Below are 25,561 nucleotides of genomic sequence, written 5' to 3'. Positions count from 1 at the left end.
CCCCCCTAAACTCCCTGCTCCATCGTTGCACTATCCATCTTTACCCACATCCCTTTCTTTACTCACATCAGCCCATGTTTCTTAAGACCACAGATGGAGCTATGGGGGATTGGATGACAGTGGAACAAAGCAGACAAATGGTATATGGAGTTGTATTAGGAGCAAATCGACTAATACATACTGGCTCACGTCTAATAATTTGTGCAGAGCAAACCGGACGATCACACTATATAAATTGCATTTACCAAAATAAAATGACAACACCACACTAAGTTCTTAGAAGAAGTGAGAAAATACAAGCGGCGCAAACAAGTAGGCTTTTATGTGACTGGATTCAGGCTAGAAACCGGGCAACAACACACTTCATTACACTGTGTTGCAGCTTTAATATTTAACCCCTGGCCCAGGAACCACATGACATGTCAATTCTAGCCATACCAACAACCCCCCAGCACAAGCGTTCCCGTATTTCTCATATTCCTCGACCTTCCAGGCCAGGTTAGGATCACAGGGAGATGATAAAACCACCACGGGGTCTAGCCTCATACATTTTTTAAACTATACAGTATAGACTAGTCTTCTAACACACGATTTTTCAATCTGGGACCTGTGCCTTGATTTGTTAAGGCAAGGAAGAGAAACTTCGACATCGGTCTCCATGGATTCTGTGTGTTACGTAACACATAATAATTGGATAAATGTGGCAATCTCAACCACTGGCATTTAGCAAAAACAAGATTCTCCACTGGTGTCAAGTTGCTTGTTAAACATAATTAGTATAATGTTCATCACTTTGGAGTTTGGACCACTACTTTGAACATCAAATTACTGGCATGTTCCAGGCCATAGATCTCTGGTTACATTATAGAGGAGGTAAAGGTACATTATATTATGCAGTGGGTCTTTTATGCAATATCTCTATTAAAACTACATGATTTAATATATTAATAAACCTAATCCACTGATATTGCTTAAGGATGGTATTACTTGTTTGCTTATGAATTTATTATGCGGCCTAATAAAAATGATAGATTTTTTTTAATCTAGATGTACAGTATGTAAATTAGGATCTCAGTGTATTTCGAGATCTATGTCCCACCAAACCTACATGTCACCAGGTTGAATTAGTGACTCAGACATTCACATTATCAAAACAGTTAATTTAACAGTAACAGCACCTCTGAGACGCAGTCAGTCCAAATACATAAAACTAAATATACTATAAATATATAAGAAAGAAAAACGGTTCATCCTCACTTGAGGGCAAAGATCAATAAAAGAGTTGTGTTAAATCGATGTAGAGCTTAGAGATTCAGGGCCAGTTTCTTGGCCTGGGTAGAAACTAAAACCAGGACAAGGCTATAACGTAGCCAATCCTGGTTTAATGAGTGGCTTTCCTCAACACTTTTTAAATGTTTCTTATCGACTATGGACAAGGGAGAGGAGCTAGAGGTTTATATTCAGCTGTAAAATGTCTCGCTCAGTACATATCTTTGTCATAGGAAACAATTGGCTTTTTTCTTTACAAATGGCTTGTATAGAGTACCATCAGCTGATGCAGAGCCCAAGCTCTCTTGACTTAACGATGGGACATTGATATCATTCTAATTATTTTTTTCAATATGTATCACAATATGTTGAATGTGTGCAAAATCTCAATGCCACATTTCTGCAATGCCAGCGTTGTAGTACTCACGATCAATCTTGGTCTTAAGACTGGCCTCAAGACCACTTTTTGAAGGTCTCGGTCTTGTCTTGTCTTGGATGAAGAGGACTCTTATTTCAAGACCAGTCAAGACCACAGCTGCAGGGATATCCCTAAATCACCTCTGCATTGTCTAATTGTATGTGTTAACATTACTGTGATTGGATGTTCAACTGCAAATGCAACCAGTAACTTGACTCATTTCTACTTAGAAATGGGTTACTGTTAACCCCCTCTACCCGCTCCCCTTGAAGACCCTGACACACCAACTCGGCCGTTAGACATTCTGGCAAGGTCAGTGACTCAAGTCTGTTTGAGGCAGGCTCGGGGAGGCAGTCTGCCATTGGGTTGGTGTGTCAGGGCCTTAACACGTACTCCCAAGAAGGTCAATGCGGGAGACAGGAGAAGCTCTAGCTGTCTAGCACTGGTCTGGTCTTGATCTTGATGTCCCGCCCTGCCTTGGCCTTGACTCAGTCTCAACTCCTCAAAGTCTTGGTCTTGATACACGCTGGTCTATGTTTCACATAAATCCTGTTCGGCCACTGCAGAATGCAACTGTGTCAGCATTTTGATTTTGTCTTTAAGAGTATACCTGAAATTCCTCACGGTCTGATTTTGCCACACTGTCCAATCAGAAAGTAATTATTGGCACTACTTTCCTATGATTGCCACTCAAGTTCAAGGTAGGAATGATGTGAAATGTAAAAGAAAATTATGAAGCAGCTGCTACCTTGACTACTTTTCAGTGACAAGTTTTGAGGCAAAAAGGTTTTAAAGAATAAAGATTCTATTCAATAAAATCCCATGGCTGGCTTTACACAAACAACCCCAAATACACCTCCACATACCCCTAAAGAACAACTTGTTGTTTTCTAAATACATGCCCCCAATGGCAAAACCAAAGTCAGAAAACTAATATAGCTACATTAGGTCAAGGTTTAGGTCATAATGAAACTTATTTGATGCAATGTCCTTTCCATGTGTAGTGCAAACAGTGTGTTTTATATTTTGGAGAGGGAAGGGTGTTGATCAAGCACTAAGCATTTTAGACATTTAGTCTGTTATGCATCATGAGAATATGTCTTCAGAATATACAAACATGCACAGCCTTGAAAAACTGGAATCTAAATAAACCCTTATTTACCGCAGTACATTTCCGTCATCAAGGCATTTTAAGCAGTTGGGTGATGGGGCTGTAACATTACATGTTAATGTGAGCCGGCATTTATATTCATTATCAATTTGTGGTTTAACTGGCGATAGAACGCAAGTGTAAGACACTAACTGGACAGAGAGTAATGTTTGTTAAATATTTCCTATACTTCATCCACCATTCTGTTGCTTTCATTTTACCCTGATTTAGATTCCCACCTTGGCTATTAACTGAGAAATGTAATAGCCTCCTAATAGTAACATATTCCCTCCAGCTGCTACAGAGTTTCCTTCAACTTAAATGCTATCCTGTGATTTTGCTTCAAGTGGTAGACCAATACTGTCGGATGTTATACTTACCAGGTTTGACAAAAGCAAAGCCAAGCATTTACTTTCTACACTGTATATCATGGTACGCACAATCTAAATCTCAAGTTTATATTAGCCAATGGATACTTGGGAGCCATCAGGTATGAGGAGAGCATTGTAAACCACACGAAAGGCTACTACAGAATATGAAGAAAATGCAAGAGGCTGGTATGTCTATGTTGTGCGAGCTACTGAAACTGCTGGCCTTCCACGCATGGCCAAGAGGCACAGCTTTGAAAGCGCAATTACATGCAAATAGCCACATTGTCTAGGCCATCAGTGGGAATGAATGAAAATAAAAGAACTACTTCAAATGCTATCTATTTTTTATTGACAATCAAACACTGGTCCAGCACTGCTATTAAGTTGTTCTCTTTTCAACAGACATGTGGCATGGCTGTGTCGCCAGAGTCCCCCCCTCCCAACTGTTATTAGAACTAAAAATGAACGAAGATGACAAACTAAAATAGGGCCATTTCTGTTGACAGGGTTTTCTAAAACAGGAAAACCTGACATGCTGTAATAGCTAAACATCAAGCCAAAAGACTCCATACTGTGCCTGCAACGAGGACCAGTGAACACTTGCTCTCTGTAGGCAGCTGCAAAAGAAAACCGCAGAGCAGACGATAATCTGTGTGTTCTTGGTAACATGGAGGAAAAATTGCTCACCCAGATTGGAATTCTTGTTACCGAATTCTCATCGGTAATCATCAGCAACACTTCTTCCAGTCCATCTGTGGACAAGTGTCTGACTATTGATGATAGAAAACAGCTGATAGTAAGAGACATTTTGGAGTAGTTAGAGAGGCAAGCCTTGGGACCTTTTTATTCACTATTTATTCATTCTAAGGAAATCATTTCAGTGAAACTGGCAATAACAGAACTTGATTTTACTAAGTGAATCAGAGCAAATAACTGTGCCATGTCTGTGAAAGGACGGGACACGAACACCAAAATAATAATAATAATAATAATAATAATAATAATCTCTGTCCTACAGGCTTCGAGTGTAGGGTCTGTGAACAAACTCATAACAATTGTATTGGTGTTTAAATCCAGAGAGAATTCATAGCCTATTCCATCAAGTAAAAAGTCAGAAATAATCAGCCCTCTGCCATCAATGAATATGACTGAAGGAAGAGAGAAGGACTAGTACAACACTCACTGCGGACCCTAATGCACATCAGGCAGCCTGCCAGTCCCAGCCCTGCCAGCAAATATCTGCTTAAATGGCGACTCTCATCCTGTGCACCGGATATTCAATTTGTTCCATAAGCCGGGGATGAAAAAGCAATTATTCACAGTGCCCTCTTTTCACGAGCTGTTTCTTTAAGATATCTCCCTTCCTTCCCCCTACTAACAAATAAACCCCCAGATTAGCGTGCGTGTGGCTGTTCATAGGGGCAGCCAGTTGAAGCAGTAAGATCAGGTCAACTGAAAAGCCTGTCAATCAGTTTGAAAGATGGAAGTCAGGTTTGGCAAGACAAACCACGGACACCCCACCATCCCCATGGGACATGGGTAAAAGCCACTAGATAATGGGTTGATAGCCCGATGTCAGCATAGAGGAAAGAAGTGAGTGCATGTCAGAGGAACACTTCTTTTACATCAATTACACTACACATAGCAAGCTAAAACCAAGCACCCCCACCAGACCAGTACGAAGTGCTGTCAGGGGAGCCCACTGAGCCGGGGCTCCAATTTACACTCGGGGTATTAGCTGGGACCCTAGCGTAACTTTGCAGAAAGCGACCGAGCAGCTTCATATGCTCTCCGTTACTTGAACACATACTGGGACTGGTTGGCAGATCTAGTGAGGCAGGGACCTTGTTTCCTTCAAATGTCGCAGAAACAGCACCTGTTGATTGAGAAATGTGAAAATGGTCGAGGACTGTAATTGGCTCCCTCCATCCAACATGGATGTTTGAAAGATGAAAAAGGGAGAGACTGTGGCATGACCATAGTGTGAATGGAAAGGAGGGAAAAAGGCTCAGAAGTTATCCATCTGAGAAGGGCAGTGTGACAGCATGAGCTCCAGAACAGACCTGTGGATCTAAAGGAAGCTAAAGGTGGGTCACCCATGATTGAGTTTCCCCATCATCCACACATCAAGTCCCATTCCATACCAAAAAAACTCAATGTAGTGCTGCCTTTTAGGCCCTGTTCAAACATTTAACATTTTCCATGTTTGGTAGCTACAGAAAGCACAGAGTACAAAGGGATGAATTAACGCCAAATGCAGAAGGTTTCTACGATGGGCTTCATACAGCGCATATGACCGGTTATGTCAGCAGGAGCAAGGCACAACGGGTCGTGCTACCTCAGCTGCCTCACTAAAGATAACACTAACGGTTAGCTTTCAAATGGAGCCGGCTCAAGCTGAGTATGATCGTGTGTGCCATTTTTAGCATCATTCTAAGCAAAGGACATAAGGGCTTGTTCATTCGGCTGCTTTGCATATTAATGTCTGTACAAGAGAAGTGATTCAATAGTCCATAAGAAGCAATAAGTGAGCAACCTAGAATATAGAAATGAATAACAGACGTTCCTTTTACAGAAGGGAGGAGAAAACACTCAAAACACTTTTCACCCATGCTGCAAACAACATTCAAACAAGCACCAGTATGAACTTAAATAACACAAAAAAATCAAAAGCATATTGGTAACATTTTTAGATTATAGCTCCACTTTTCCATAATCACAGTCTAATTAGTCAGTTGCAAATGTGACAGTTTGCCACAGCTGGCTCTGTTGAAACCAATAAGTCTATATTTCAGCATCTTCTTATTTTACCATCTCTGTATAGCCTTAGTACTTCACATACAAAAAAATCAAAAGTAAATATGTAATAATATTTGGCTACACTAACTTCTGGGTCTTCAAGATTGTCTACAGCTATTTAATTCGTTTTGCTTAATTATTCAATTTAAATATTTTTAGAATTTCCCGCGATGTTCGTTAAGTCTTACACATCCACACCAATATCTAACTGAAATATAAAGGGATAAGGATCCTAATGAATGACCGTGGACATTTTGTGTGACCATGTTTCCTCTTAAGAATGAGAACATCTTCCTGCTTTGATAAAGATCACAGTACCTGTTAAATCTACATTCCCCAGCCAGTGCACAATGACAAATCACCACAGCTGTTACATCGTTCATGGTCTGAATTAGAATGATCAGCGTGTAGAATCAAGCAAGATGGTGATGGGACACGCGCCTGGGTTTTCAAAAGGGCTGAAATCTTGGTGAGTTGTAAGAGGTTCGATAGATATTTTAACTTTAAAAAGGGGCTAGGATGATTTTTCTAACCAAACACTGAATGCGGTCCCCTGCGGCCAGTGTCGTCAAGTTTTGATGCAGATTTCTGGTGCATTTTAAAATTAAAAATGCTGACCATGTCAACACATGCCGTAACTTAAAAACACTGACAACACAGTGAACAGATGAACAACAATCATGTCGAAAATCTCTATGTCTAAAACAAACACCATTTGAGAAGGAATTTGTATACCGCATAAATTGCCATCACACAGTCGTGCCATGAGACAAAGGGGTTCATTTTGAATGAACAAATAAATAAGTAATTTAATATTCAAATACACTCTTAATATATACTATATATACACACACACACACTAAATTGATGCGAGGCAGTGACATATTAGAAAAAGGGGTTCCACTTTGAAATGCTGCTTTTCTTGAATGCAACAATATTATTTTTTTATGGATGACTTAAATAACTTTGAGAGCTCACTGTACTTTACAATTTATTTCTAACAATCACTTGTCCTAGTATGAAAGACACAGATGTTACAAATAAATTTAATGATGGCTCCATTCTATTTAAGTGTCCCTGTAAGCCAAACTGTGTGACAGTGAACCGGCATAAACTATTCCCCTGACACTGAAGCAGCTAAATGCAATTCAGCCTTGATTAACTTTATTTTTTACGCCTATGCTTACTTTAGTTGCCTCACTGGACTGAAAACATTACAAACCATGACCCCCAAACCACAATAGCTTTAGACCGAGAATTTCCCGTACAGGTACACCTCCAACAGGCACAATAACTGATTTATAAAAAACTATTTACCGAAAGCCGCTGGTGGTCAACCACCAAGAGAGGATGGGGAGGTTGCGGCTCTTCCTCTGTACATTCAGCAGATCCCTTCAGCTGCTCTGACAGGCTCACCTTGCATGTCTTGGCTGTGGAACCCCCTATGAACAGACAAATGGATTATTGATGTTAGCAGGGTTAAAAATGTAGGGTTATAAAGAATGAATACAGAGTGATAGCAATCAAAAACAACACAGAATAAGCGGATGAGCTAAATTTGAAAACGCCTTTGGTGGTCATGAACCACCGAATAGCACAAACTGGATTTCAAGGAATATAAATCCCAACAAGCGTGACTGAAAGACTAATGCCATACTACAGTACGTGAAGAAAATCTATTTTAAGCTACTTGCAGCTACTGAGGGCACAGTATTTCACATCTGGCCTCTTTCCTGTCCATTTATAACCGTGCTCGAGAAACGCTTTGATGGAAACAAAAGGCCTGGCTCAGCTTGGAATGACAGTGCGGACGGAGTACCAGAGTTGTCCGTTCCGCTTTCCAGCTGGCCTCCATCCTTACCCATCACAGCAAAACTACAGGCACCTAATCAAACACAACTTAATGGCGTATCTCTGACTCAAATACTACACAACATAGAAAGGCACAATGGCTCATGGCGAAGGAGATTTGTTTTTGGCAAAGGTACAAAGGTCTGCAAAGTCTACAAGGATACACATAATTCCAAGCCCCTGGAGTTACTGCATGAAATAGATATTTTTAGCCAGCGGATAGCATTTTTATCTTGTGCATGACTTATGTTGCATTACTCATGTTTTCTCTAAGAAGTGCAAATCAGAGAAGCTGGGTGATAATCAAAGAAGTAATTTATTGTCATAATTAAGTGGTGGACAAAGCACTCACTGGATGTGTAGAAATTTGCAGATTTGTTAGCTTGCTTAATTGCATATATGCTGTGAAGATCAACTTAGCAAGTGAAATAATAAGACCCAAAAAGTAGCTGAGAACTTGCACTCTCTCTTCTCAATCAAACATTTAGCTTAGTTCAAACTCAGTCAGAGCATCAACTATTAAAAAAACCAAAACTAAAAAAACATCTAGCTGGTTAAACGCTTGTCCAAATATTTGTCAAAGTGTCAGATGGGCTCTGAAAGTTTACCTGTGAACCAAACTTAGATAGAGGGAGGAAAAAAAGTTGTACATTCTAATTGTGCTATTCAAGATGGATTACAGAAAACTCTAGCTTTGTACCTTCTAAATCTTGATCTTCCTCAACATTTTCTGTTGCTGCCCTGCCATCCTGGGGAGGGGGCTCCTGAGTTTGATTGCTCTCATTTTTGTCCGTGTGCTCTTCCTGTTCTGGTCCATTAGAGCTTTCAGCTAGACTCTGGGGAGTCCTTTTCTCAGCCTCACTGATGCTTTTGAGGCTCTGCGAATCCAGGCTGTCCATTGATGCATTTCCATTCACACAGTCCGCTTGTGATACTAGGAGACCATCTGTGTGCTTCGGCTGGACCTCAGCATCTAAAGACTCGGACGTTTCAATCAAAGGCTGGAAGTCAGCCTGCCTGGTCTGGCCGTCCCCGTCAGCCATGGGCTGAGTACTGCCATCAAGCCAAAACAGTGCATTGCATTTCTCTGTGTTCTCAGGCTCTGCCTCTTTGGCTGTGGGCTCCTCATCCTTAGGTGTCGGCTCTTTTTGGGCTTTACTGGCATCTGGAGGTTCAGCTGGAGCTGCAACAGGGGGCTCGTTAGAGCTCTCCTCCTCTGTGGAGGGGACGTGGGGAAGGTGGCCATTGGGCTGGAGACCCATGGTTTCACAAGATGATGATTCTTCATCCTGTGTCACGCATGAGTCACTGGGCCTTGCAGCTTCCACCTCTGCCTCCTCCTCGTCCTCCTCCTCTTCCATTTCCTTCCTGTAGATCTTCTTCTTACGGATGATGCCCCGCCCCCAAGATGGTCGCCGGCGCATCTTTCGCTTTATGTGATCTATGACAAAAAAAAGGGAGAGAAAGAGACTAGCTTAATTCATTTAATCAAGCACAACACAACACATTTGTAAATGAAACAAAACTACAAAAATACTGTTTTTCAAGCAGGTGTTTCCCATCAACAAGATGTAACACTCTTTAAAAAAAAAAGAAAAAGGAAAGGGACAAAATGTAGATCCAATTCATGGCAAAACAAAAAACAAACAATTTGAGTAGACGATTGGACATGTATATCTGTCCAAACATTTCTCTGTTTCAAGATGCTGTTCTAGGTCTCTAAAGATAAGCATACGAGGATGAGACAAGACATTGCATTGTTTAACATGTCATTAGAAAGTTTTTTGTTCTTTGCAGAGTAGAAAAACCCAGATGCATTTTCTTGTGTGGTATCAAAGCGTAGCTTGCAATTTGACTGTATTTAAATCTGGACATTTGGTCCTCCTCCAAGAGGAAATAGGTGACAATGATTGCAAGAGACAGTAAGGCAGAGACAGCAGCCCTGCTACATCCTGGATGTTGGACACTAATGACAACAGATGGTGCTTTCAGTTTTAAGAGGAAGCTGAAAACAGAAGCCTGCTCTCAGAGTGCAGTAAGAGTGTCACAGCAAGCAAGAATGCTTAATGCAGTGAAACTGCAGTGAAGCATTTGCCTTTATTTACTACTTTTCCCAAGCAGACTGAGATACAGACCACGGCAACAAAGTCAGAGAGAAGAGCAGACACAGAACGAGAGTGAGAAAGAGCAAACACATAGGGACCCGATCAAGTCAGTTTCCTAGGAACGTAAGCGTTTGAAACCCACAATGAGTGGCATTACCATGACCTGCCAGTGACCACACCCTAACCCCAAACAATCCTTTGGGGTCTTGGCACCAAAAAGCCTTTACAGTTTGAAATCAGCCATTGAGTCACATCAGACAGCTTTCTAAATCTGCAAAAGTGGAATATTGTGCAGAATCAACAACGTGTCAGCATGGTTCTCAAAGGACTTAATAGACAGGACTGCATTATATTAATTAACAGAGATCACACTGTATAGTATAACTACATATGCGCATATGCTTTGAGCAAAGTGTTTTTTATACTACTGCAGAAGGTCTCGCCAATGTTTAATCTGCAATACATTCCCCACAAAGATGTGAACAGGCAATCACTGACAAGAAATCATGATATGCCGGCTTGTTGTCTGTCAAATCTCCTCTCCCCTCAGAGCTTTTAACCATGGATCATCTTTCCACTCTAGAGATGTGATTATGCACACTGTGCGTACATCAGAGGACGGTAGAAAATGAAACCTTATGTTAACTACTTGTTCTGAGGAAGGGAACAGCAAGGGAAAAAAACACACACCAACTGAAAGTTATAATCTTGTCTCCTTTCAAAAACACTACAAAAAAGGGGATAATTAGTCAACCAGTGCTTGCTGATGGGTTCCCGGACGCCCCTCTTTTTTTTGGGCAATGGTGTTCACTAGGGACCCTCTTAATGACGAGTCACACATTTCCTTTCAGCCATAAAAGCGCACACCAGACAACCCAGAGGGGACTGGAGTACACACTTGGTAGTATGACAACTAATGCTGTACAAATATTGTAACACAGCTTATGAAGTGGCTATGTTTGGGTACTATATCTTATCAAGTCCACTTACGAGGACATTTCAAAAGAGTACTTATTGTATGTGCTGAATGGTTGCCTGGAAGTTTTTTCCACTATGCTCTTTTTTGACAAGATGCTGAGTGTTCAAGCATTGCTTAGGCTACATACATCATCACGCTCTGGGACTAATAGACAGCGCTATGAAAATAACAGTGCATCACAGAAAAGGACTACCGGCTTCCCACATAGATCTAACATAAATATGTAAAAAAGGCATCTTGGATTTTTCTGAATGCTGGTTTAGTGTGTGTGTGTGTGTGTGTGTGTGTGTGTGTGTGTGTGTGTGTGTGTGTGTGTGTGTGTGTGTGTGTGCGCGTTTGTCATCTAATCAGAATGTTAAGTTCTGACAAACCGTTTTTTAATTCAACCATCAGAATTAATAAATCATTTAGAACTGTCTCTTTGCCATCTCCAGCGATTAGTCACAGCTTGGCTCTTTTCAAATTCAGTAAAAAGAATAATGCTCTACTGCTGCAAGTTTTACATTTGTTTTTTAATATAGTGGGTTGTTTTTTTTAAATAAAAAACAGCCAAGTAAAGGCAAATGTCAGCATGGTTATTCTGAAAATAAAAAAAATAGGAAGCATGGCTGCTAATTTTCTGCTGACCCCTTATGTTAAGTTGCATTATGTTAACTTATGTTAAGTATGCGCATGTTAAGTTTTTCCTTGGTCAGAGAGATCCACCGTTTAGATGGCACCGTTGAATCAATAAAAGCCACAAAGCCTTGTCAATATAATCCAAATACTTTTCTATGCTGTTTTCTACAATGTTTCTCGTATTCTATTGTGCTGGCTCACCAAGAAAATGTTGAAGCACCCCATGCCCATAGCATTATAGCGTAGGCTGTTTGATACTTTATATGTTCCCCAGACACACCGTGCATAAAGGCAAGTGTGTTCATCTCAGATAAATTGGTATGATGTGGGCTCGCTCTATCAACAGTACTTATTCATACTTACTGTATATACCCCAAATTAACTTAATTCTGTTACTGTTTGAATTCTTAATTAGTTCACTTTGTCTAAATTATGTAAAATGTGGACTGACTAACCTTTTACGGGCCAGCATTATTGAGAAATTAACTTTGCTCTAATGCCAAGAGTGAGATGAGATCATTGATGCCCCCCCCCCCATCAATCTCATCCAACTCTTGGAAGGATAACAAAATCCACATGCAAGCACCTGAAAAGATAACATCTAATTTGTTTAATCCGTACAAAAACAAAAAAACGCTATTTTACAGTTAATTGACGGACCGTTTCTTGGACAGGACCTGTAACGTCCTAAAGTCTTTAATGGTAGCCAGGCAACTGGGTACCAAACCGAAAACTCCTACAGGCCCAGAGCATGCAGTAAAAGTTATAATCAAAATGGAAGGCATCAACCTTCCCATATGTCCACCAAACCATACAGACACACACTACACTTAACTGAAATGTAATCATCTCATTGGGACCCGCCCCAATTCTATTGGCGAACACACGGTGTTGTTGGAAATCTGATCTCAGACCTCCATTTCCTCAGTGGCAGCCCACATCTTAAAATGGGCATTTGGCCGAGGTGGCAATGCTGCAGTTGTGTACATTGGACTTTAGAACCTAAACATGGACACATTGTATATAAACAAAAAGCATAAAGCCTAAACATTTACTGCACAGTGTATGTCTAAAATGATCCTGATAAATGTTTAACATTTGGATTATCACTCTTGATGTGAATGATGATGTGAGGAACGTGGACCAAAGGAACACAAGAGAAAAATGTGAATACACAATTAGGCTTTGTGTGTGTTCACGTGTAATACCCATTTGGGATTTGTGTGCATAGCAGCAGCAGCGTGCAATTGATTTGAGATTCACATTAGTCACATGATGAGGGCTCTTTATCTCAGCTTAGACTAGAAGCTGAAGTATAGGTAGGCTTACAAGATGACTGACATTGGAGTGAGAAACATTTTTGTGAGATATGAGGAAGTTATTATGGCAATGTCTGCATGCATTGGAATGGAATTAAGGTAAAAGTTGGTTGGCAAATAGGGGTTTAAAACTATTATTGACACTAATGTTTAATATTTGATTGTTTCATTGCTGTTTGGCAGTTAAATTACTGGAGATTCTATAATTCTATGTCTCATTGAATAATAGAAATGAATAGATTAGTGTGGTGCAACAAAAAAAAATGAAAGAAAAACCTAAATAAATGAGAGGCGAAACAACATCTATGCAGGTGTACTGCAGGCTACTAAGAAGCAATTACCGCCCCATCAAGCACAGTAAATAAAACGCTGAGGAGGCCCTGGTCACAAACTAATTAAACACTTATGGTCAAATTGCTGATCTGCTGCCCTCCGAAGTCACTGTACCGATAGGATTTCCACATACTGTAACTGATAGGATTTGTGCACACTGTAAGTGATAGGCTTTGTGCGTGCTCATGCACACATACAAAGAAAGCGTGCATGTGCAGTTACTTACATGCAGACCCACTGTGTTCATGGTCACACAGACACAGCCCGGCATACAACTTTTTTTTTTTTTTGCCATTCGGGTTCATTGGTATCGACTTGAGTTGGGCCTCAATCTTGTACAATTAATGAAGTATTGATCTGCAGCTCTAATCACCTGCTACTGGGGAGGAGCTTAAAGTTGGGAGTCGCAATCTTGAAAGAAACAAACTCACTCTCCTTTAAGATTTTCCTCAAACTAGGAAGCTTTCTTTGTTAAAAAAAAAAGTGCAGTAGTTATAAAGAACTGAAGTTATTGTCTTTTGGCATGTCAAAGCAGATTGTATAGTTGAAACAGAACAGTCTTTAAATCTTTTCTTGCCAAACGAAAACGAGTTACTGACAGACTAATAAGTAGAATCAAAATGTACACCGTTGACAAAATATTGTTTTATCCCACACCTGACCAAAGTTAGTAGCAATGGTTGCAATAGTGATTTAGTTAGGACATCAAAAGCGTTGATATACAAATTTCATCACTTGACATTAATCTGCCAAAGCTTACCAGCATCAGTCAGACTTCCAAAAAGGGTTTGCATCTTTTTCACACACACACTTGTCTATTAAAGAAATGAAGGCAGAAATAAAAGGTTTGTGAACAATAGGTCTGCACAATATTAGGAAAATATGCAATAATGATATAAATATAAAAACATTAAAAACGTACTCAGTTCTGTGTTTCCGCTGCTTTCAGTATTTTTCAAAAAAATACAACAAAGTGTTGTGGAAATAAAAAACAAATGAATGGAAATCATTTCCAACACTGAATATAAAAGGCACCACTTAAAAAAGAACGACATTACATTTTAAAGTGCTGTTTTCTGCTGATATTTCCTTTCAACTATCACAAAAAAGCAGTGTCTCTTGCAACATGTCACAGCCTTTTACAGCGGTTGATACCATGATGGAAATATAAAAATATGTTGTGCAGCTCTTTTGTGAACAAGGCAGAATGAAACTGTAATACATGTAAATAATCTAAATTCCGATTCTGCTTTGGTGTTGCTGTTCTTAGCATAAGCAATACCAGCTTATTCTTGAAAACTATATTTCTCCAGCTCTATCCCTCCCTGGGGATTTCAGCCATTTTTTCTTCTATCTGAATAATTCCACTGAGCTGTAATTAACACCGCACAAAAAGCTGTATATCCCCTGCCGTGACTGCTGAACAAATACCAATTCAATGGTTCCTAATCACTTCAACTAAATGAATAATTAAAATTTTGTCTTTAGAAATATGTACAGAAAAAAAATAACCTAATAACCACTCGGGGAAACGCTCAAAATAAAAAGGTCGAGAGAAGTACACTTTTAAATGGTAAAGTTAACATATTTAATGTTTTTTTATGTGATGCCTTTGCTTCATTGAGCTAGCCCACAAAGATATTTTACATATACAATTGTAAGCATGGGTGGCGATAATAAAAAATTTTATTTATCCGTACAGCATCAAGCTTAGCTGAATTTCAAATAACTTCTTTTCAGCTAAGGGGGGAAGGTCTGTTTGGTAAGAATCAATGCAACCCAAATGCAACTGAGCAATAGCACGTACCACATTTGTTTTGGAAGTTTTAATTATAGAGTAAGACATAGTGGGTGAAAAGCAAACAGCATGGGAAACACTGGAGGAGACAGAGAGACAGAAAGGCTGCCATGGTAACACAGGGGCCTTAGGGTCTCTAGGTCATGGAAGGAAGACAGCTGTTTGTCACCTAATGTGACACTTCACACTGACACTTAATGAAATGCCTAGATCAATAAATGATCCCATCCTTGCTTCCTGAAATGAAAGAGATCAGTCACTTGCCTCAATTGCTGTTTTGCTCCCTTCCCATTTCCCTCCATTTCGCTCCCTTTCATTCACATAAAGGCCCAGACAGCCACACCACCCAGCTGCTTTCAAGGTAAAATAGTTTGACATTTGGAGAATTACATGTGTTCCTTTTCTTGACTCAAATGAGAAGAGCAACACCACCTGTTTAAAATCTGTACGCTAAAAACGAAGCTAGAGCTATTAAATGTTTAGCGTAGCTTAGCATAAATAAGCGGAGTAAATCGCTAGCTTAGCTCTGTCCAAAAGGTAACAATAATCTGCCTACCAGCCCCTCAAAAGCTCAATAACAAGTTATCTACCCTTAAAAGACATCAGGCATTTACCATGTAGGAAATTATTAGGGGTTAAAAAAAAGAAAGAATGAAAAAACTATGCAAGCTATGCAATATCCTGGTTAAACTAATTATCTTGAATTCTTGCCTTTTAAAGATGAGACCCCAAAGTAGTACTTACAAGTAATTTCTTTTATAGAGCACATTTAAAACCAAACTAGGCTGAACAGAGTGCTGTACAAAGTTAAGTTATGTTCACAAAGGAAGACAATAAAAATAATGATCATACAAACACAATTCCATATCAATTTCCCTAAACTAAATCATACACCAAATAAAAACGTATTTTAAGACGAGACTTAAATATCAGCAGCAGCAGTAGAGGAGGACCTAATATGAATGGGAAGTTTGTCCCAGAGTCTCAGGGCCCGATGTCCCTTTGTTTTCATCCAAGATGATGATCAACAGTATCAAATGCAGAACTAATGTTTCTCCAAAATCTTCTACAGTAAAAGAAAGTAGAAATAGGACTAATGCTTTTACAATGAGGAGGGTTAAGGTTGTTTTTTGTTTCTTTTAATTACAGGCTGAACCACAGCATGTTGAAAGGTAGATGGAACTGTGCCATTCATAAGAGAGCTTTTATTATATACAAGAGGCTGGGACCGATAGTATCAATTACCTCTTTCAAAAGATGAGGGGACAATATGTGAAGATGAATAGGTAGGTTTCATGTGTGATAAAATATCCACCAGTGCTGACGGGGTCACAGGCACAAAACAAATCAGAGAAGCAGGGCATAGGATTGATTTAGAAGAGTCATGATCTACTTACTCAACCTTGTTGAGAAAAAAAACAATTTCTGTGATTTCAAATGTAGCAGCACGGAGTGCAATAGCATGATTTAGTGCAAGCTAAAGCTATGAAAGTATCACAAAATTGCCTAGCAGTGGGCATATTCACTGCTCGGATGTAGCGATCTTGCATGCAAGATTTAGCTAATGGATTAGAAAGTGATGCATTAAAAATCACAGGTTTAAGGTCAGATAGACTAGCAACATCCAGCTCAATATTTAAAACCTAATGATAAAACAATATCCAGTGTATGACCATGTTTTTGTGTGGGACCAGTTACAGACTGAATGAGTCCACAAGTTGTAGAATCTGGCTAACTAAAGGTTTTGATGGACAACAGACATGGATATTAAAATCAAAAGGAGAAAATGTCCACTCAAACCATACAAGAGTGATTCCATTAAGTCATAATTCTATTAAATAATGTGTTCCCACATGCACTTTAAATCTCTTTATGCAAGTTTTACGTAAGACCAGTGTCCGCATTAAAGTTTCACAATGGAAACCTGAGTTAAAAGCCTTAACAAAGACCAATGACCTTTAATAGATAGATGAAATCAACAATTTGCAGATTACATATTTCTGCCACTCTGCTTAACAACATGTATACAGGTACAGAAATCTTGTTTTTAACTGGAGCCATTTCACACAGCTCTGAGTTGTCAGACTACTCTGAGGTCACTATGGGCTGACTGTATATCAATATCATTACAAAGACGAGGAAACAAGGTCACAAAGTGGAGGAGTTAAAGATATAATTTAGTCATAGCATCTATCTTATTCTGTCCTTTTCCTCTCTGCTACTCAGAAAATGGCCAGTGGGATGATGGTGCCTGTGGTGCCCTCTTCTCAATAGACAGATATGCCCTAATGCACCAGCAGCTCCAAGTACTGTTGAAGATGTCAGCCTACGCACACACATACATACAAAGCAGGGTTTGAAAGCCTTCTGGGGGAAAGGTCTGTTGCCCACAGCAAAAACATGCATTTGCGGGAAGGGTTAGAGGCAGGAGTGATGAGGTAAAGAGATGTGCACTGGTTGGCTCATTTGACTGATGTTTGAGTTGTCACACCCCGCGTGGAGGACAGCATACACGTAGAAAGCACCCACCAAGGAGAATAGCAATGTCTAACAGCTAGCCACTGGTACTTGCCTACCATGCTGTGATTGGCTCCATCTCACATCCAGGACATGATCAAACGGTATAACCCAGCCCGTCCATTAGGCTCTACTATTGCTAATTGTCTATTGCTAATTGCTACCCCCTCACTATAAAGGAGGCCCAGCTACGGCTCAACAAAATCACAACTGTTTGTCCGTCCTGGCTCCACAATGGTGGAATGAGCCCCCTGTTGGCAATCTCGCCAGACCCTGCTCCAAAGCGCGCTGGAGGAGAATCTGGCTGCTCCACATAATTCGGGAATGGGAGGAAAACATGCTCTGGTTTATTGGCATCGCTTTAAACCAATCACAATCATCTTGGGCGGTGCTAAGCACCAGAGGAAAGACATGGTGCTGCTGCAAAATAGGCTTGAAAGGAACTTGTTTTAGTGGAACAGGTTTACATTTAAAAGTTTAGTCGTGCAACGGAAAACTCAGATTAGACAGACAGTCTAGCTAGCTGTCTGGATTTACCCTGCAGAGATCTGAGAAAAGGTTAACCATATTCCTCATCGAGTTTAAAATGCAACACAAAAGGAAGCCCAAGGCAACTGATACCCGGCCTAAATGAGTGAAATCCGGCGGATTTTCCGGCAGCAACAGAGCAATCCCAGAAGTAGAGCGTCGAAGATAGCAGACACTCCACCCATCTTCCGCCGCAGACTGAAAAACCATCTGTTCAGACTGCCCTTAAAATAAATTTCCATTGTTATTGCCTCTAAATGTAGCACTGGAAGCCGTAAAGCTTATTTGATGATTCTTGCACTTTTTTGGGCTTGTACCCACATGGCTATTGGCATTACTTATCATGGCTAGTGTAGTGTCGCTTTGGAATAAAAAGTGTCAAGCTAAATAAATGTAATGTAGCCACTGATGTTAAAAACTGCATACTTTCACTATAGGAACTTCAGATCAGTGTTAGTCCACAAGATGGATAAATATATCTTCACCAAAACTACACTGCATCCCCTATCCTTCCTACAACCAACTAAGAACAACTTATTATCAACCTGTGTAAATATAAACAACAGGAGGTCCTAAATGGGATCATACGAGTTTGACTACTCCTGGATGAAACATAACACACTCCACTGACCGTCTGATCATGATCTGTGAACGAGTACTTTGTCAGAACGCTTACGCTTGCCAAACTGATTAGATTTGAATTAGATACCCCGTGAGTCCGTTAAGGAAGTCAGGTCGTCAAAACCATAATAGGACTTTTTTACACAGGGATTTTTTGCTCTACATAGACACCTAATCTTAATGGATCAGTTTTAAGATTCATTTACTTTTTATATGGTGGCAAATTAAATCAAAATCTCTACAGTCCCATGAATGAGGTCACAATGTTTTAAATTACTAGTAAGGACAGTATTTTCTCAAACCGAACCGTTTTGTTCCACATCTTCCATGCCCCAAATTTCAACATTCGGTGCCAAAATGTTCATCTGCTCCTCGGTGGTAATGCTTAAACAAACATCTGCTTCCAAATCCTTACACAATCAAGGTGTGATCAGCCTGCTGAAGAGTCTTTAATCACTAATCTAACTTTGACAGGACCTTTGCTACTACTACATGTTTTTAAAAGTCAAATTCATGAGTTGCGACAATGGGCTTCTGCTATTATGAACAGGGATTGCACATCACTGCAGCACTCACAGACAAGGACTGAAAAGGAGGGCCTGCCTTGGATCCTGAATTAACTTATTATCTAGCTCACCCAGTAAAAGCGTTCGACCCATGTTGGTTGAGTCCCGCAGCGGCCCTGGTTCGAATCGGACCTGCGGCCCTTTGCTGCTTGTCATTCTCTCTCTCCCCCTTCCCTGTCTATTCATTGTTCATACATTGAAAAAGGTAAAAGCCCCAAAAAATAATCTTTAAAAAGATTTTTAAAAAAGCTCAATATTAGCTTCTCCCTATTTCACACACAATGGTTTTGAGTATAAGTGTAACAGCTGACATGGTTTGATTCTCCTTAGGAAAAAAAGTTGAATATAGGTTTGGTTGTATGGTGGGCTCTCTAATGGCAATTTACCCAGACAGTGTCTAGACAAAAGGCTAATCCTAGCTCAAACGGTCCCGTTGTGTAGTAGGTGTTGCACTTTGAGATGTTAAGGGGCTATTATTGATTGCTTCCATCTCTTGCTTTGGCTGATTCAACAATTTTGCTGGCAGTGCTCAAAACAGAGCCAGACACCCAAATACAAAAAACCTATATTAACATTTATTCTCAATTGAAAATTTTTCTTATGCATTATATCAGCTGTCTAGCTGAAATAAAGTTAGTTCGTTTAGTTTAGGCAGCTGGTCTTTGCATTATAATTACCAAGTGGATGGTGTCAAACAGAGTTGCTGAATTCTAACTGCCTTTTGCGCTGCTGGTGCTTCCTATGCATTTATACCTCACCGGCAGCTGTGAAGGTTCCTTTCTTGTTCCTGGTTTGATTTTGTTCTGCAATAAAAACTATCTGATGAGGAAGGATAATGTATGGCTGTAGCTAAATAAAATTCATAGTTTTTTTTCAACCATTAAACATTAAAAGACAATAAGATTGGACAACGTATGGATAAAAGGTATGACATTGTTCAACAGCTTGTAGCAGTTTGTAATGTCACCGATACAGCCTATACAAAATATAGCATATATTAAGATGATTTTGATTAACATGTATTGGTATAATTAAAATGTAAAGATAAGGGTTTATCTGTACTCAGATTCCTATTGTATGGATGAACAATCTCTTTCCTTTTAAGTTGGTGACTGTGCCTTTGGGAGATTTTCTGAGGCAAGGGAAGTAATATATCCAGTCTTCAGACACGTACTGTATTTTACAATTACATTTCAAAACTTTTTCATAACTTCAAACCAATTTACCACAAATGTGATAACATACAAACACTAAATTTAATAAGGAATTCCAAAGTGAATCAACTAAAAAGAAAAATGTAAACAATAACCTTTAGTAGTTTGAGCCATACGTAATACTCTACATTTACTGGGCAACAGTGATGGTCTCTAGTGGCCGGAAAGCTTATAATGTGATACAATCTAATAGAAAAGCTGTGCAATAAATCTTAGTTTTTAAGATCACCAAAGTGATGGCAATTGAATTTAACTGTATGTTAATTTGATGATGCAGCTTGTGGTATCATTGGATTACACAGCATTTGTAAGGTGCCACTGCGAATATATATAAATAAATGCAGTTTATCAAACCTAAATGGTGGAATGATTTACATTGTTTTGAGAGTAAAGCTTAACTGAAAGTCACTGGAAAGGTCTGAGAGAGAATTTACAGCCACTTGTCACTGACAGACCCCAGAATGGCAGGATGACGGCACAAAAACAAAGAGCAGAACTGCCTCATGAAACAATTAAAAGCTTTTTCTGAAATTGAATGAACATGGACTATTAACAAACATGCCACAGATTAAGATAAGAGTCTGATATACAACAATGAACCATTCACAGGTCTGACTTCACACCAATGAGCTAATGAGTTACATAACTGCCCTGGACTTTCATGACAAGTCATAATGAGCGGTTAGCCGAGAAAGAGCACTTTTGAATATGCATCTCATCTCTGGATTTAATAGAGATGTGGTGATTAGGCTGGATAAGTGCAATTCTAAGAGTAATTTGATGTAATTAAAAAAACGAGTCAGCGCGCACATCCCTATTCTTATGGTGGTCTAATGTGACTCATGCCCCTTAATGTGGCCATCTATTACCCAGAGTCCCCAGAGTCTGGGGCATGGTTGGTTGAGTTTGTGTTTAAGAAAGTTATTCGCCACCACAGAACCTATAGACATTAGTTTATCCATTATTCTTGGAAAGAGGATGAATCGGAACCAATGACAATCAAAACCAAAGAACAAAAACTTGTCAGTGGGGATTTCTAAACCATCAATACACAAAATTCCCACAGACAAAAACGAGATTGGTGCTTAAGGTTGCCTCCTTTAGCAGTGAAATATATTTTAAATCAGACAACCAGTAACAAGATTTTCAAAAAAACACCACTGCAACCAACGGTAATACACAAGGTGCCCACGTTTTAAATACGTGGATCGTAATAAGAAACAGATATCAGTTCACTTTCCCTCAAGCTGGATTTGATGAGGAGTCCAAAAGACAATTTGGATCTCACAAACAAATCCATAAGTCATTTCAACTAATCAAGCACTAACGCATCATGTTTGTGCAATTGTTCCAGTCAATTACAACTTATCAGAACTAAGCAGAGTAAGGGAATACGCCCTATTAAGCTGCTTGGCGTTTACTCGCTTCTGAGGTTTATTGAAATTGACAGCACTATGGTAAAAACAATGAGAGTAGAAGCTCAGGAGGCCCTAATGCTGAGATGTTGGGCTGCTCTTTAATGTTTAAGAGAAACGGAGAAGAAAAAAGAGAGACTATGTTATCATGGAGAGAACAGCCCCAGATCCACTTCCATTGGCATGGCCAATCATTTGTGAAAATCCAAACCTGTTTACCACCCATGGAAGCCTCTGAATGAAATTTGTGATGGACAGACATTCATAGAAAGCCAAACACAATCTCCCAACAACAATGAATGTATCATTTGAGGTCATTTGATTTACCCGTCAATCAACAGTAATGTTGGCATTTAGAAACTGTATGACGGCTGCTAAGTTTTACAAAGCATTCCTCACTCACTCTCTCTCTTCTTTCTCCTCTGCCATCACCTTTCTAAAATCCTCAAGCAGCACAGCTTGCAGTTATTGTTCATGCAGAAAGGCAATGAGCAGAAACACTCAATCATTCTAGTGCAACTCTCCAGGCTCATTGGTCTCAAGCAAAATTGTAAGCTGTTTACCATTATATACACTGTATATATTTTAGGGCTGCTGGAATTAAGGCATTAATAACGAGTTAACGCAAATTCCTTTAACAACACAAATTTTTTAATGTGCAATTACTGCACGCATGTTCTAGGGCCAGTCTGGGAGACGAGACGGAGGAACGGGAGCGGGTTGGTCTTATAACAGATCCAAGAACGGGAGTGTAGGGCTAGCAGAAACAAAGCTCCTTGACAAAAAATGAAAACGTAAAAACGTTGTTGTTTTTTTTAATGGCAACTGGAGATTCAAAGCCCTTCCAGACTGTTCTCTCTACAAGACTAAAGTTGTTTGCATGTACTGCATGTGAATTGAGAACGGAGTAGTCAGTCTTATGTAGCACCACCATATACCAGCATTAAAAACTTGAAAAATATCCCTTTTGAATTTCATTTCTAACAGATCAAAAAAATGTGCGGATAATCATGAGTTAACTAGGACACTCATGCAATTCAAAATTGTAAATCGATTGATATAATATACACACACACACCATAGTTTTTTGCATTCCACAAAAAAAACAACGACAATTACATATTGTGAGGATTACCACCCTTCCTTGTCAATTGTGTACACTCATCACGCAGCAGCTATAGACCGTGATGTGCTGTGAGCGAAAAGACCCACAGACACAGAATGAATCTTCAGGGACACTTTAACTCATGTCAGCTCATCTGCACCCTAAAACAAATGGCAGCAAGAGGCATAGTGGATGATTTTACATTCATTTCACGCTTGGTGCTACAATGATCCAAGAGGCATCTGTGCCCACAAAATGGCAGCTTAAGCTCAGTGCTTATTCGCTCAGGGCTTTGCATGCTTTGCATGGATTTTATCCGTGAGCGCCACTGGGTGTCAGAGTGTGCGACTCGAGATTGTTTTTCACCTAGTAGCCAAGAGGTAGCTTGGGGAAATTCATGTCCAGTTCTAATAACTACTAATAACATCGCCATTTCAGTTTCAGGCAAGACGCTTTGTATTCTGCTGTTGACCAAGTGTGTTCCCATTTTATCCCTTAGGAAGCTAAATAAATTCATCATCTGCAGAACAAGATGGCATTCATTATCTGTAGTCCCCATATAGCATTGGCACACTATTGTATCAATGTAGACTGAAATGTGCAATGTTTGATGACTGATATAAATTATTCAAGAATCAAATTATGTATATAATATTATGCGATATATAAGTGCAAAGAGATTTTGAAAAAGAAGTTTTAAGAACTCGGGTTGTTTTTCTTAAATCAAATTGGCAAACAAGAAACAAATCAACTATAGGACACAATTTAATTATCACATTTTCTTTTCCAATTTTCAGATTTGGAACAAAAATGTGAGATAAGGGAGAAACACCACGATTAGGTAACATGAGGGAGTTTACAGATACCTTGAACTGAAAGAGTAGCTTGTACAGTAACCAACAATGTGTCCACATTTCATTTAACTCTAAATTTACTGAAATGGGTCAAACTTTGAGCTTTAGATGAGCGTCAATGGAAACAACAGGTTTGTAGCTCCTGCAAAGTGTACATGATATATTATGGACTACAGCTTGCATGCAAAACAAATTGGCTTCAAGGTTAAACTTCTCCCTTCATTGAGTCTAGTAGGTCCAATGTCCTCGTAAACAAAAGAGGCCAAGACAAAAAGCATGGTTAACAGAATTGTCTTCAACAGTGCTTTGTGTTTCTTAAATGAAAAAAGGTGCCCTCCTATTAACCTATTTCCTTGTGTACTGTGAACATCACAGCACTTAATAGGCTGTGTCGGTTTTTCCCCTTTTGTCCAGAGTAAAAATCCAGGCCATCCTTTGATGCTGCTACTACTTCAGCCTGAGGTAAAAGGAAGCAGGTGTGTTTATTATGACTTTAAATATCACAACAAGGTCTTGTGATGGACTGACATTGGCAATGGGGAGATAAGCTGTAAGTTCACTGTGATGTGAGATAAAAGGCAAGGGAGAGGCGAGACGCAGCAGTGTTCCATCTGCATGAATGCAGCCTGGTGGCGGTTGCCTTGGGCATGCTATGGAGTGACGCGCTCATCGTTATTCCTTTGACCCACAAACAGTACAACAGTTGAATAAGGACATCTTCCAACTGGCAGAGGAAAAAACACTGGTGAAACAAGCTGAAAAGACGAACTGAGAAAAGGTTTTTAATAAACTGAAAAGGCAGCTCACCACTTCTTAAGTCAGGCATTTTGGAAAGCGGGAGAATACTCGGGGATTGATATTTAGTTAAGCATGTCTTTTGACGATTACAGAAAAAAACAGCTCATTTAGCCCATGCAAAACAGTCCCGACTGAATGAGAATAACACAGGACTAAATTATGAATGAACGGAAGGCACGCCACACGGACCAGATCCTTGTGGTAGTGCACTACGAGCCACCCAAGGGCTGTAGGCCAGGTAATGGGCATTGGGTTTTCTGCTCCTCCGGGGAGGTTGGGGGGGGGGGATCAGCAACCCTGATTGACCTGGCAACAGAAGCAGCTGCCCACAGCTATCTAGATCTCAACCACCCAAACTTATCCACAGCCACTGCTTTTAACACCTGATTCAGAAATATCCTAGCCTTCAAAAAGCTTTTTGCATAACTTTCAACACAGTTCCCGAATAACGCTTCTCCTCCCTGTCACCACACTCTGTTGTATCTGAATGTCACAGGCAATTCTCGGCTCTAGGCGAAGGGAAAAGAGGGACGGAAGGTGAGAGAGGAGAGGTGGCCCAGATAAAAGAGCTGTAGAACTGCAGATACCAAAACAGCTCCAGAAAGGTTTCCACCCTGCAGGTAATGATCTAGGATAACTTTAACCTTTAAGTGTCCTGACCTTCCACAGAAAAGGAAGGGAACGCCAGCAACCCAGGAATGACCTGGCTGCAGCGGGTGCACTTTCACAAAACAGTTTATTTCTTCAGTATCGGCACAGAGGAGGCATCTCTCCCACCAGATGCACCGCGCTTTCATTTTGATGTTGTGTCACATCCCCAGACATAACTGAATCTGTGATCAATTAGCCTAATAGCTGCCTTGCTGAGGTGCTCCAGGTGAGAACTGGCTGCCGATGTCACAAATTAATCACCTGAGCTCGCCTAATTAATTA

The 25,561-nt window shown here is 39.9% G+C and overlaps 1 protein-coding gene across 1 annotated transcript in view; it reads right to left on the bottom strand.

Moving 5' to 3' along the window:
* atad2b (ATPase family AAA domain containing 2B) overlaps window positions 1-25,561 on the bottom strand; it is a 64,088-nt gene that overhangs the window by 10,696 nt on the left and 27,831 nt on the right. Inside the window, exons 25-26 of the mRNA XM_034900864.1 lie at window positions 8,559-9,299; window positions 7,325-7,449 (exon numbers count right to left, since the gene is read on the bottom strand). Of these exons, the coding sequence (XP_034756755.1) occupies window positions 7,325-7,449; window positions 8,559-9,299 (866 nt within the window). The remainder of the gene's footprint in view (window positions 1-7,324; window positions 7,450-8,558; window positions 9,300-25,561) is intronic.

The sequence above is a fragment of the Etheostoma cragini genome, chromosome 18 (genome assembly GCF_013103735.1).
Source record: "Etheostoma cragini isolate CJK2018 chromosome 18, CSU_Ecrag_1.0, whole genome shotgun sequence".
NCBI classification, from domain to species: Eukaryota; Metazoa; Chordata; class Actinopteri; order Perciformes; family Percidae; genus Etheostoma; species Etheostoma cragini.
This window is presented reverse-complemented; position numbering and strand designations above follow the sequence as displayed.